General features: G+C 47.0%; 1 protein-coding gene across 1 annotated transcript in view; it reads left to right on the top strand.

The window, feature by feature from the left end:
* The first annotated feature begins 9,995 nt into the window (after positions 1-9,995).
* The window catches only part of LOC139268130 (testicular spindle-associated protein SHCBP1L-like), a 129,485-nt gene continuing 124,980 nt past the window's right edge, over positions 9,996-14,500 (top strand). The window contains exon 1 of the mRNA XM_070886155.1: positions 9,996-10,415. Within this exon, the coding sequence (XP_070742256.1) occupies positions 10,119-10,415 (297 nt within the window). The 5' untranslated portion in view covers positions 9,996-10,118. The remainder of the gene's footprint in view (positions 10,416-14,500) is intronic.

Consider the following 14,500-nt stretch of genomic DNA (forward strand, 5'->3'; position numbering starts at 1 on the left):
CTGCGTGGAGCCTTTCCTGCGCCTCTTGTGGACAAGGTTGACAGGATTGGCTCTGCAAGGTCCGGGCGTGGAGGTCGTCCTCTCAGCTTACGCTGATGACGTGCTCCTCATGGCCGAGGATCCTGTTGACCTGCGGAGAATGCGTGAGTGCCAGGAGATTTACTCGGCCGCATCCTCTGCCAGGATCAACTGGGAGAAATGTTCCGGACTCCTGGTGGGTCAGTGGTGGGTGGACTCCCTGCCAGAGGAGCTCAGGCCTTTTGCCTGGAGCACGACCATCTCCTCTATCTGGGAGTCTACCGTAGCCCCGACGAGGAAGCCTGGCCGGCGAACTGGCAAGAGCTGGAGGCCAAGGTCGCCGCTCGCCTAGGGCGCTGGACAGGACTACTCAGAGTGCTGTCCTACAGGGGTCGAGCGCTAGTCATAAACCAGCTGGTGGCCGCTATGCTGTGGTACCGGCTGGTCACTTTGACCCCTCCCCCTGCGTTTGTCGCCAAGATACAGAAGAAGCTGGTGGACTTCTTCTGGAACAACAGGAAGCACTGGGTCTCTGCCGCGGTCTTGAGTCTCCCGCTTAGGGAGGGCGGTCAGGCGTTGGTGTATGTCGGCACCCAGCTTGTGAGTTTCCAGCTTCAGACCCTGCAGAGATACATTTACGTCGAGACCCCTCCTAGGTGGCGTGCGCTGGCGACGTATTTCTTCTGCCAGCAGTACAGCCTCAATTACGACACGCAGCTCCTGTTTGTGAGCCTGGGGGACGTCAGGACCGCCATGCGGGGGCTGCCTGTCTTTTAACAGGAATTCATCGGGGTCTGGAACAGAGTCACCACCAAGCGCAGCTCTCCACCTTCTGGAGTGGCGGCTGTCCTGCAGGAGCTGCTGCTCAGGAATCTGTACCTCCACGACAGCGGTTTTAGGTGGCAGGCGGACGAGAGGGCTGTGGCTGGCGAGTTGACCAGAATCAGGGACCTGCTCGATGGCGGAGGAGCGGGCTGGATGGTAGCAGACGTGCTGGCATGGCACCTAAACTGGGCCGACGTCCGGCACACAGCCAATGCCATCGAGTCACTAAAAACAACGCTGGGCCCTAACTCCGTTAGGTGTGTCGAGGAGGCTCAAGCACGAGGGGAGATCCCGTCCGAACTGACCCCCGTCCGGACGGAATTCCTCATCGGCGCCAAGCCCCGAAACCTCCCTCGGGAGCCTGCACCTCACAAATTGAGCTTCCTCGGGGAAATCCCCTCCGTGCCTTTCAGTTCTGCGTGGAGAGATTTCCTGTATGGGCTGCTCTTGCACACTCTCCACCTTGCCATTTTCGTCTGCCGTCCGGATATGCCATGGCACACCATCTTGCCATCCGGAGCAGGCGGGGGTCCCCAATGGAGTGCAATCTATGCGGGAGTCCTCCCCCTATTTATTGGGGACTTGGTCTGGAGGGTGGTGCATGGAGCAGTCCCGTGCAATAAGTTTTTAAGTCAGTTCACGGGCTCCCAGGCCGCCTGCAATTTCTGCGGTCTGGAAAAGTCCGTGTTCCATGTTTTTATGGAATGTGCGAGGTTGCAGCCCCTATTCCATTATTTGAAGGAGCTGCTCCTCAAATTCTGTTCGCACTTCAGTCCCACACTCCTGATCTTTGGGCACCCTGTGCGGAGGGGAGTGGGCAGTTCGAAAGGCCTCCTCGTAGGACTGCTCCTGGGCATGGCCATGGGGGCCAACAGCCGGTCCAGGTAGCCAGTTGAGGGGGCTGTTCACCCCAACTGCCTGCTTCTCTTCTGCGGTTACATCCGAGCCAGGGTGTCCCTGGAGATGGAGCATGCGGTGTCCACCGGTACACTCGCGGCCTTCGCGAGAGATGGGCGCCGGAGGGACTGGAGTGCATCATCACCCCGGCAACCATATTTAAATTTGATTATTATTGTTGAAAGTTTAATTTGTTTAATTGCCGGTTTTAGTGCCCCCCGCCCCACCTCGCTTTTAGCCAGGGGGCACTTGTAAAATTTGTGCTTTTAGTGCCTCAAAAAAAAAACAAGGGGGCACTTGTTTAAAAATGTTTGATGTGTTCCCCCCCCCCTTTAAGCAGGAGGCATTTGATTTAGTTTTTACAACAAAAAATAGTTGTAGAACTGTTGCTGGCGTGTGTGTCCTCCCCCCCCCCCCCCCCCCACCCCTTACTCAGGGGGCACTTGATTGATTGTTTTCTCCAAAAATAGTTGTAGAGCTGTTGCACTGGAATGCATTATCACCCCCAGCAACCAAATTTTAATTTGATTTTATATGTCTACAGTTTAATTTGTTTAAATTGCCGGTTTTAGTGCCCCCCCTCCTTTTAGCCAGGGGGCACTTGTATAATTTGTGTTTTTTATTGCCCTAAAAGAAAGAAAAAAAAAGGCACTTGAAAAGTGTTTGGAGTGTCCCCCCCCCCTTTAATCAGGGGGCACTTGAGTTAATTTTATTCACAACAAAAGAGTTGTAGAGCTGTTGTATATGACACTCAACTCCTGTTTGTGAGCCTGGTGGGGGGGCGTCAGGACCGCCATGCGGGGGCTGCCTGTCTTTTAACAGGAACTCGTCAGGGTCTGGAACAGAGTCGCCACCAAGCGCAGCTCTCCACCGTCTGGAGTGGCGACTGTCCTGCAGGAACCGCTGCTCAGGAATCCGTACCTCCACGACCGCAGTTTTAGGTGGCAGGCGGATGAGAGGGCTGTTGCTGGCGAGGTGACCAGGGTCAGGGACCTGCTCAATGACGGCGGAGCGGGCTAGATGGCGCCAGGCGTGCAGGCATGGTGCCTAAACTGGGCCGACGTCCGGCGCGGGCCAATGCCATCGAGTCGGTAAAAACAGCACTGGGCCCTGACTTCGTTAGGTGTGTCGAGGAGACTCAAGCGCATGGGGAGATCCCGTCCAAACTGACCCCCGTCCGGACGGAATTCCTCATCGGTGCCCCGAAACCTCCCTCGGGAACTGCCGCATCACAACTTGAGCCTTCTCGGGGAAATCCCCTCCGTGCCTTTCAGTTCTGCACGGAGGGGTTTCCTGTACGGGCTGCTCCTGCACACTCTCCATCCTTGTCTGCCATCCGGACACGCCATGGCGTACCATTTTGCCGTCTGGAGAAGGCAGGAGTCCCCAATATAGTGCACTCTATGCGGGTGTCCTCCCCCTATTTATTGGGGACTTGGCCTGGAGGGTGGTGCACGGAGTAGTCCCGTGCAATAGATTTTTAAGTCGGTTCACGGGCTCCAGGCCGCCTGCAATTTCTGCTCATTTGTAGACAGTGAGGGGTCAGCTCACCAATGTCCAGCTTTGGAATCAATAGGGGAGAAAGATGGTTGCAGAAGTCACTGGACATTGGTTGAAGTTGTCCAATAAATTTAGAGAGGTTACTAGAAGCCAGCAGAGGCTGATTCTGAGGTCCAGCGGAGATGAACAATGGCCCCATATGCTAATAGTGACACCAGATCTGATTGACCAATGTAGGAGTGTGGAGCAGTAAGAGTGAAATCCAGCGACCAAGAGCACTGAAGATTGGAAAGCAAGGGGAGGCTTTAGGGTAAATCCAATGGATCAGTTCAAATAAGGTGGTCTAAGGAAACGCTGTACCTCTGAAAAAAGCAGACAGGGTTGGGCAGTAACAGGATCTTCAGAATTTGGTCCAACCCAGTCACGCAAGGGATCATGGAGAAGTTCTGAAGCCAGAGAAGAGGCAACAAGAAGTGAGTGGATAGCATTATTCAGCAGCATTTGGAGCAAGATGGGAGCCACCAGGAGTTCATTAGAAGCAGCCCAGTAATAAAAGGGAGAATCCCGGGGTGGGACACAAACAGCCTGCAGAAGCAGGTAGAGCAATGCAAGCAGCCCAATAGAGCATACATTCTTGGCAGAAAGCTGCAACAAAGTGGAGATCACAGTAAAGCCCAGAAATCATTGAACATCAGAACATAACAATTAGCATCAGGAGTAGGCCATTCGGCCCCTCGAGCCTGCTCCGCCATTCAATGAGATCATGGCTGATCTACCTCAACTCCACTTTCCTACACTATCCCCATAACCTTGATTCGCTTAATATCCAAAAATATATCGACCTCTGACTTGAATATACTCAAAGACTGAGCTTCCACAGCTCTCTGGGATAGAGAATTCCAAAGATTCACCACCCTCTGAGTGAAGATGTTTCTCCTCATCCAAGTCCTAAATGGCCGATCCCTTATTCTGAGACTGAGATCCCTGGTTCTAGACTCCCCAGCCAGATGAAACATCCTCCCTGCATCTACCCTGTCAAGCCCTGTAAGCATTTTGTATGTTTCAATGAAATCACCTCTCATTCTTCTAAACTCTAGAGAATATAGGACTAGTCTACTCAATCTCTCCTCATAGGACAATTCCCCCATCCCAGGAATCAGTCTGGTGAACCTTTGTTGTACTCCCTTAATGGCAAGTATATCGTTCCTTAAGCAAGGAGACCAAAACTGTACACAATACTCCAGGTGCGGACTCACCAGGGCCTTATATAATTGCAGTAAGATGTCTTTACTCATATTCAAATCCTCTTGTAATAAAGGCCAACATACCATTTTCTTTCTTAATTGCTTGCTGTACCTGCATGTTAACTTTCAGTGATTAATGTACAAGGACACCCATGTCCCTCTGAACATCAACATTTCCCAATCTCTCACCATTTAAAAAATACTCTGCTTTTCTATTTTTCCTACCAAAGTGGATAACTTCATATTTCTCCACCTTATATTCCATTTGCCATGTTCTTACTCATTTATTTAGCCTGTCTGTATCCCCTGGAAGTCTCTTTGCATCCGCCTCACAACTTACATTCCCACCTAGCTTTGTATCATCAGCAAACTTGGATATATTACATTTGGTCCCCTCATCCAAATCATTGATATAGATTGTGAATAGCTGGGGCCCAAGCACCGTTCCTTGTGACACCCCACTAGCCTGCCAACCTGAAAATGATCCGCTAATTCTTACTCTCTGTTTTCTGTCCGTTAACCAATCCTCAATCCATGCTAGTATATTACCCCCAAGCCCATCAGCCCTAATTTTGTTCAACAACCTCTTGTGTGGCACCTTATCAAATGCCTTCTAAAATATACTACACCCACTGGTTCCCCCTTATCGATTCTGCTAGTTACAACCTCAAAAAACTAACAGATTTGTCAAACAAGATTTCCCTTTCATAAATCCAGATCGACTCTGCCCAATCCTATTATTATTTTCTAAGTGCCCTGTTACCACGTCCTTAATAATAGATTCTAGCATTTTCTCTGCTACCGATGTCAGACTAAGTGCAGTAGTAATATCCGCCCTCCTACATGGCTCAGAGACGTGGACCATATACGGTAGACACCTCAAGCGCTGGAGAAATACTAGTAGCGCTGCCTCTGCAAGATCCTGCAAATCCACTGGGAGGATAGACGAACCAACGTCAGTGTTCTCGATCAAGCCAACATCCCCAGCATCGAATCACTGACCACACTCGACCAGCTCCGTTGGGCGGGCCACATCATCCGCATGCCCGACATGAGACTCCCAAAGCAAGCGCTCCACTCGGAACTCCTGCACGGCAAGCGAGCCCCAGGTGGGCAGAGGAAATGCTTCAATGCCACCCTCAAAGCCTCCTTGATAAAAGTGCAACATCCCCACCGGCACCTGGGAATCCTTGGCCCAAGACTACTCTAAGTGGAAGAAGAGCATCCGGGAGGGCGCTGAACACCTCGTGTCTTATCGCCGAGAGCATGCAGAAACCAAACGCAGACAGTGGAAGGAGCGTGCAGGAAACAAGACTACGCACCCATCCTTTCCTTCAACCACTGTCTGCCCCACCTGTGACACAGTCTGTAATTTCCATATTGGACTGTACAGTCACCTGAGAACTCACTTTTAGAGTGGAAGCAAGTCTTCCTCGATTTCGAGGGACTGCCTATGATAATGATGAAGTGGTCTGTAGTTCCCCATTTGCTCTCTCCCTCCTTTCTTAAATAGTGGGATTCGCTACCTTCCACTCTGCGGGAACTGTTCTAGAATTTTAGAAATGACAACTAATGCATCTGCTATCTATAGCCACCTCTTTCAAAACTCTAGGATGTAGGCCATCAGGTCCAGGGGATTTATTGGATTTCAGTCCCATTCATTTCTCCAGTACTATTTTTTTTACTAATAGTAATTTCTTTCAATTCCTCATTCTCTATTTCCGGGAGGTTTCTCGTGTCTTCTTCCGAGAGTCGGAATAAACGGGTCCTTTTCAAAATGGCAGGCAGTGACTAGTGGCGTGCCGCAGGGCTCAGTTCTTTACAATATACATTAACGACTTAAATGAAGGAATTGAGTGCAATATCTCCAAGTTTGCAGATGACACTAAACTGGGTGGCGGTGTGAACTGTGAGGAGGACGCTAAGAGGCTGCAGGATGACTTGGACAGGTTAGGTGAGTGGGCAAAAGCATGGCAGATGCAGTATAATGTGGATAAATGTGAGGTTATCCACTTTGGGGGCAAAAACACGAAGGCAGAGTATTATCTGAATGCGGCAGATCAGGAAAAGGGGAGGTATAACGAGACCTGGATGTCATGGTTCATTAGTCATTGAAAGTTGGCATGTAGGTACAGCAGGCGGTAAAGAAGGCAAATGGTATGTTGGCCTTCATAGCTAGGGGATTTGAGTAGAGGAGCAGGGGGGTCTTACTGCAATTGTACAGGGCCTTGGTGAGACCTCACCTGGAATATTGTGTTCAGTTTTGGTCTCCTAATCTGAGGAAGGACGTTCTTGCTATTGAGGGAGTGCAGCGAAGGTTCACCAGACTGATTCCAGGGATGACTGGACTGACATATGAGGAGGGACTGGATCAACTGGGCCTTTATTCACTGAAGTTTAGAAGGATGAGAGGGGATCTCATAGAAATATATAAGATTCTGACGGAACTGGACAGGTTAGATGCGGGAAGAATGTTCCTGATGTTGGAAAAGTCCAGAATCAGGGGACAGTCTTAGGATAAGGGGTAGGCCATTTAGGACTGAGATGAGGAGAAACTTCTTCACTCAGAGAGTTGTTAACCTGTGGAAGTCCCTGCCGCAGAGAGTTGTTGATGCCAGATCATTGGATATATTCAAAAGGGAGTTAGATATGGCCCTTACGGCTAAAGGGGTCAAGGGGTATGGAGAGAAAGCAGGAAAGGGGTTCTGAGGGAATGATCATCCATGATCTTATTGAATGGTGGTGCAGGCTCGAAGGGCTGAATGGCCTACTCCTGCACCTATTTTCTATGTTTCCGTGAAGACAGACACAAAGTATTTGTTTAATTTCTCTGCCATTTCCTTATTCCCCCATTATAATTTCTCCTGTCTCAGCTTGTACGGGACCTACATTTACTTCTGCTAATCTTTTCCTTTTTACATACCTATCGAAACTTTTAGTCTGTTTTTATGTATCTCGTTAGTTTACTCTCATATTTTATTTTCCCTTTCTTTATCAATTTCTTGGTCATCCTTTGCTGAATTCTAAAATCCTCCCAATCCTCAGGCTTACTGCTCTTTTTGGCAACATTATAAGCCTCTTTCTTTGATCTAATACTATGTTTAACTTCTCTTGTTAGCCACAGTTGGATCACTTTTCCTGTGGGGTTTTTGTGCCTTAAAGGAATGTATGTTTTTGTAAATTATGTATTAATTCTTTATATGCAATCTATTGCTTGTCTACGGTCATACCTTTTAATGTAGTTTCCCAATCTACCTTAGCCAACCCTCCCCTCAGACCTACGTAGTTTCTTTTGTTTAGATTTATGACCCTAGTTTCAGATTTAACTAAATCAATTTAATGTAAAATTCTATCATATTATGGTCACTCTTCCCCAAAGGCCCCTTTACTACAAGGTTATTAATTAACCATTTCTCGTTGCACAATACTGGATCTAAAATAGCCTGTTCTCTAATAAAAACAGAAAATGCTGGAAATCTCAGCGAGTCAGGCAGCATCTGTGGCGAGAAAGCAGAATTAACGTTTCGGGTCGACGACCCTTCGTCAGAACTGGAGTATTCGAAAAGAACACATTCTTAACGAGCACTGAAAGGGGGAGGGGAGGAAAGAACAAAAGGGAAGGTCTGTGATAGAGTGTAAGGCAGGAGAGATTAAACAGACAAAAGAGATGATGGGCCGAATTAAAATGGTAATGCCAGGAGTTAGAAAAACATTAGTCAAGATAGAGTGTGAATGGTGGAATAATGACCAGCTGCTATTAGAGACAAGGAGAAAAAAAAACTGGCTCGGGGGTGGGGGGGGGGGGGGAGCCAAAGATTGACAGCGGTTACGCTCTGAAATTGTTGAACTCGATGTCCAGAAGGCTGTAAAGTGCCTAAACGAAAGATGAGGTGCTGTTCCTCGAGCTTACGCTGAGCTTCGTTGGAACAGTGTCGGAGACTGAGGACAGAGAAGTCAGAGTGGAAGTGGAGAATTAAAGTGACAGGCGACCGGAAGCTGAGGGTCACATGTGCGGACTGAACGGAGGTGTTCCGCAAAGCGGTCACCCAATCTACGCTTGGTCTCCCCAATGTAGAGGAGACCACATCATGAGCAGTGAATAGTGTATACTAAATTGAAAGAAGTACAAGTAAATTGCTGTTTCACCTGGAAGGAGGGGCCCTGGATAGTGGGAAGGGAGGAGGTAAAAGGGCAGGTGTCGCATCTCCTGTGCTTGCACGGAAAGGTGCCATGGGAAGGGGAGAGGGTGCTGGGTGTGACTGCGGAGTGGGCCCGGATGTCACGGAGGGAGCGGTCCCTTCCGAATGCTGGGAGGGGAGGTGATTGGTGGTGGGATCGTGCTGGAGGATGATCCGTTGAATGTGGAGGCTGGTGGAGTGAAAGGTGAAGACAAGGGGAACACTGTCGTGGTTCTGAGAGGGAGGGGAAGGGGTGAGAGCAGAGGTGCGGGAAATAAAACGGACACGGTCGAGGGCCATGTTAACCACAGCGGAGTGGAATCCTCTGTTGAGGAAAAAGACGTCAGAGGCACTTGTGTAAAAGGTGGCGTCATCAGAGCAGATGCGACGGAGAAACCGGGAGAATGGAATGTTCTCTTGCTATGAAGAAATGTAATTCAATTCAGAAGAAAATCAGACATATGCCCAGCCCCCAATGAGGAGAAAATAAAAGCTGGGAAGTCAAAGGAAAAGAAAATCAGATGGGTGTAAAATAGGCTGCCAAAATGTTATCACCTGATTTGCGCTATTGGTGAAGATCAATTCCTCCCCCTATATGTTCATTTTTCCCTTTCCTTAACAAGGGATGCTGAAGATAATTACTATCACCATCACTTCGGCTGAGATCAAAGTCTGGTGCGGTAAAGTTTCAAACCAATTTATTTTTTAAAAAAGGAACAGTGCTGCAGGAGTCACCGCGGTTATGACCCACCATAATCCAGCTTTGTTGAGCAATGTATTGAGAGCCGCTAACCCATCATTCCAACAGAGCACGTAACATTCGCATGTCTAAAATCGCCCTCAGCACAGCCTCATAAGTGAATGTTGTCTTCCCTTGCGGAAGGGCAGCTGAATGAATTTTCCTTGCCGTCCAGGCTTAAAGATGGGAGATGTATTGGGTTCAAGGAACCGATCGCTCTCCAGAAACTCTTGAGTATTTATGTGGGGAGCTGTTTTTGCTCAAAGCAAAATAAGAAACCAAAGATTTAAGAACCAAAATGCAAAAAAAAGTGCTTGAAATACAACACTTGCAGCCACCGCTGCAGTCACCGTGTCACGTACGAAAGCTCCTTCCCGTTGCTTTGCCTCCTTTGCTGTTCCCGGGCGCTGGCGCACTGCATACAATTTGAAAACACGCCCGCGCCAGTTTAAACGCCTGTCGCGTGCTGCCCTTTCGGCCGCCGCCCACAACCCGCCTTTGCTTCTGCGCTTTGGCGCGTGCCTATTGTCTCGTGTCTTTCTGCCGTTGGGCGTCAAACGCTTGATTAATTGTTTTCCCTCCTGCGCAACGCGTTCTCGCGCCAGTTAACCCCGCCCCCTCGCCCCTCGTGTGTGGCTCGCGTTGGGGCTGGGCAGGGCAGCGCCGCGCGCTCCCGTGGGCAGTTGGAAGGGCCGAGAACAACGGGCGAGCGCGGTAATGGCGTCGTGCTCATCCGAGAGGGATGTTGCCTGCGATGCACAGATGAGTCACTCAGCGGAAATTGACCTGGATGATAAGAGCGCAGGGGAAAGCAGTGGGACCAGTTCTGTCCGACTCCTGACTTCGTCTCCTCGGCCGGTGCGAGCGGCCCAGCGGGAGATGAAGCACAGGCCGGCAGAGTCCGAGGAGTTGGAAGAAGCGCATGTTCTGCCGCCCGTTTATGTGTCAACCGTCAAATTCACCCCGGAGAGCAGGATGAACTTGTACTGTGATCAGATCTTGGCTTCTTGCAAGGTAGTTAAGCATAAAGCAGCACCGGAGGGAAAGGGAATTCACATAATTAGAAGGGGTTTGAAGAGCAGGGCCGAGGCCGACTGAAAAGTGCCTGCGATGGGGAAAAGGAGGTGGGATGCACAGGTGGCCAAAGATTGCGGGAAAGGATGTGAGGCTGGAGAAGTGGGGAGGCCATGGAGGGGTGATTGTAACTTTGGACTTTTGCTCGACCCCCATCTGTTGTGCACTTGCATCATGCCAACCAGAAAGCTTGCAAAAGCTGACGAATTGTTCTAAAAACGCAAACACCGCCCTGAAACAACTCACGAACAGTCCCAAATAATAGGCCTTTGACATTTATTTACACACGGTGCAGCGGGGCACGGTTGTCATAACATAAGCTGCAGTTTTCTCCAACATTCTGTCACTTGGATATAGAAGATTGTGGCAAAATGTATAGGGATTTTTCATCATCACTTGTGGAGTATTATGAGCAATTGTGAATATGTGTTATCATCATAGGCAGTCCCTCGAAACGAGGATGACTTGCTTCCATGCCAAAAAGGGATGAGTTCACAGGTGTTTCAATGAAGGACCTAATATTCCAGATCCTGAACTACATCTTGAAGGGTGGAAGATGCCTGTGCGTGGATTTTTTTTAACGTGTGGTGGCCATTGCACACCAGCCACCACACGGGATGTATTAGTACCCTGTTGCTAAATTGTTGCTGTGGTTGTCAAAATGGCATGGAGACACTTCCCTCCACACTTCAACCTCTCCCAGTTCACACTTGCACTCTTGTTCCTTTTTCTTTTTTTCTATCAGTTCATGTTGGCCCTTTTCCCCTCCTGCTTCCGTTCACACTAGCACCCTTCTACTACCCCAATAGTTTACACTGGGACTTGCCTCTCCTCTCTCCATCCCTACCTGAAGTTAAGTTCTGGATGAAAGTATCATGAGACCAAGAATTCCCTCGGCATGTAGCCGAGTGTCACTTTCCAGAACCGCAGCATCAGGTAGCGGTGAGGGGAGAAGCAGGGAGCAACAGAATGAACAGAAATATTGACTCCATGTAAAGCACAGCGATTTGGCATGTATGAGGACATGTTCATGCTATGCCCCTCCTAAGATTCGTATTGGGAGTAAATTCCTGTGGGCGTTCTCCCACTTGTCTAATATAACTTCAGTGGAAGAGCCATAGAAACCCCGGAAAAATGCTGTTTTCCTGGGGGGTTTCTGTGATGTTTCCACTGAAGTTACGGTGGACGAATGGGAGAACCCCCACAGAAATTCACCTCATTGTCTGTGTGTGGAATCTGACTTTAATCCAAAAGCCATGTCCCAATCAGTAATCCAAATTTAAGAGTGTTATCCCCTGTAATTAACTGGATTATTAATTGATGAAGTAACACTCATTAGGTGACAATTTAAAAGTCACCAATTACATAAAGCACTGATGGCTGTCTGAACCTATCACGATAAAAATGCTGGCAATCTGAAATAAAGGCAGAATATGTTGGAAATACACAGATCAGTCAGCAGCTGTAAACAGAAAAGACAAATTATGATGTCATAACCTGTCTTTTGTAGCTGTTGACTCACTTGCTATGAAGTTCCAGCATTTTTTGTTTTTATTTCTATCACAACATTTGCAATCATCAAAAAAGATAGAACCCAGAGTAGAATAAAAATATCCTCATAAGCAGGACCTCCCAAACCCGCGACATCTACCACCTAGAAGGACAAGGGCAGCAGGCACATGGGAACAACACCACCTGCAATTTCCCCGCCAAGTCACACACTATTTTGACTTGGAACTATATCACCGTTCCTTCATAATTGCTGGGTCAAAATCCTGGAACTCCCTCCCTAACAGCACTATTGGGAGTACTTTCACCACATGGACTGCAGCGCTTCAAGAAGGCAGTTCACCACCACCTTCTCAAGGGCACTTAGGGATGGGCAATAAATGCTGGCCTTGCCAGCGACGCCCACATCCCAGGAACGAACAAAAAAATTTCAAAATAATGATCGATATATGGGAGTGATTTTACCTGACATTTGATATTGTGGTTCATGACAACATCTGAATACAGTGAAATGACTGCTGAGTATCACTGTATAGTGCCATTATTTACTACTACTGTCTGTAAGCATTTTGGGGTGTTTAATAGCGAACAGATGTTCATAGTGTAACAACATGTATTTTACTGAACACAATTAGTCATGCCAAGTTCAGATTTTAAGCAATTTTGAACTGAAGGATGCTTCCAAAATGAAACTTAATATATAGCCGAATGATCCTTGAGATTTCTGTATGATTCTTAAAGAATAGTATCTCAGTGGATTTCTCTGTTTAGATGGTGGCTTATTTATTTCTATGTGGAGGTTGAACAATGACACAAGTATTTGTTATTCAACTGATAAGGCTCTGGTATTAAAATAAAACTTGTTTCGTGATTTCTGTGCAGAATTATCTGTCAACAGCGTTTTATACCCAACTGGATAGACTTACCTTTTGGTGCTATGAGTAAATTCAAAACTTATCTAAAATGTTAATGCATGGCCACTGACTGAAATAATTCAAAAGGAGTGCAAGCTATAGAATTGTCCTTCGTTTTAAATGTTATGTATAAAGGCAAATATATGCACACTTGCAGTGTCTTTATGCTTTAAAAATAGTAATGTAGAATTTTTCTGTAGAACTCCCATCTTGTGAGAACATGATGTTATGAATTGAAATCATGAATGGAAGCAATGCATTGTGAGCAGCATTCGCCTTTAATGATATCACTCAACTGAAATTTTACACAAATTAGGAAAGAACCAGATTTGATTGCTTGTCTTTGTGTTCGCTAATCACAACTAGGCTAGCACTAAGGGTACAGGTATTACAATTGGCTTGAGCAGTCCTGGGTTAAAGAGAAGAATGTGACAATAGATTCTTCTCTTGGGTTACTGTATGTGACCCATGCTGGAAGTATACGAATGTGGGTATCAGATGAGGCTGGAATGGACTTGGCCTTGGTGCTGCTGAGGTTGAGTATCCAAATCACATTGACTGTGAAGGTTCAAAAATGAGTAATGGTCACTTGGGCAGGGTTCAGTGGGTATCCATATGTGAAGCTAATGTAATTAGGACAGAAAGTTGACAGGAGAAAATTGGCAAGAAAAAAAACAGCTTTTCCTATTCCTTCATCAGGTCTGCCTTTTTGTAAACATAGCTTTCCAGAAGTCTTCAATATGGCATAAATCAGGGAGCAAGGGAAGGTGACTTGGAGGGGGTGGAAGGCGGGTTGTTAGTGCTTTGAGATAAACTAACACCATAAATGTTCTGAAAAATATCAGCAGTTTGTGCATCCATTTTATTTTGTACATTTGCTCACACAGGTGGAGTGATACCCCAAAATGTGCTTTGATGCCTGCTGTTAGAGCCATTGCCTACATTTCAAGTAGTCTTGAAAGTAATATCACCCTGGGATATTTTTATGGTATATAAACAAGATTTCATAGAATCATAAAAATTACAGCATATTGTGGTACCAACTCTTCAACTGGAGCTATCTGATTTCCTTTCCTTTTCCTCATCTTTTTATATTCTTCCTTTTCAAATACTTATCCAGTTTCATTTAAAAACCCAGAATCTCATTTGCCTTTTTATGGGCTTTTCTAGCTGAATAGTCACTTGTGGTGAAGCAGTCCATGTGCTAATGTACTCAGTAAGAAAAAATTCTTCTAGCTACCCTTTTTTTCTTTTGGAGATAATCCTGAGTCGATGTCCTGGTAAATGAATGCCAACCAGCATCTGTTTTTAGTGAGCCCTCACTGTACCTTTTCCGTGACTTAATATCCTTCCTATAATGTCTGAATTACCCCAACTGTAGTGGAACCAGTGTCCGGTACATGTTCAACATCATTTTGCTTTTATATTCAATGTCTCTATGTTTAAATCCAAGAATCTCATTTGTGCTTTTATGGCTTTTTCTACCTGGAATCCACCTTTAACGATCTATGTATCTGCACCCTTTAAATTCTCTTCTTCCACAAATCTTACTAGTTAGAATATACTGCCTATCACTGTTCCTTCCCCCAACATATACTACTT

This window comes from Pristiophorus japonicus, chromosome 8 (genome assembly GCF_044704955.1).
Source record: "Pristiophorus japonicus isolate sPriJap1 chromosome 8, sPriJap1.hap1, whole genome shotgun sequence".
Classification (NCBI taxonomy): Eukaryota; Metazoa; Chordata; class Chondrichthyes; family Pristiophoridae; genus Pristiophorus; species Pristiophorus japonicus.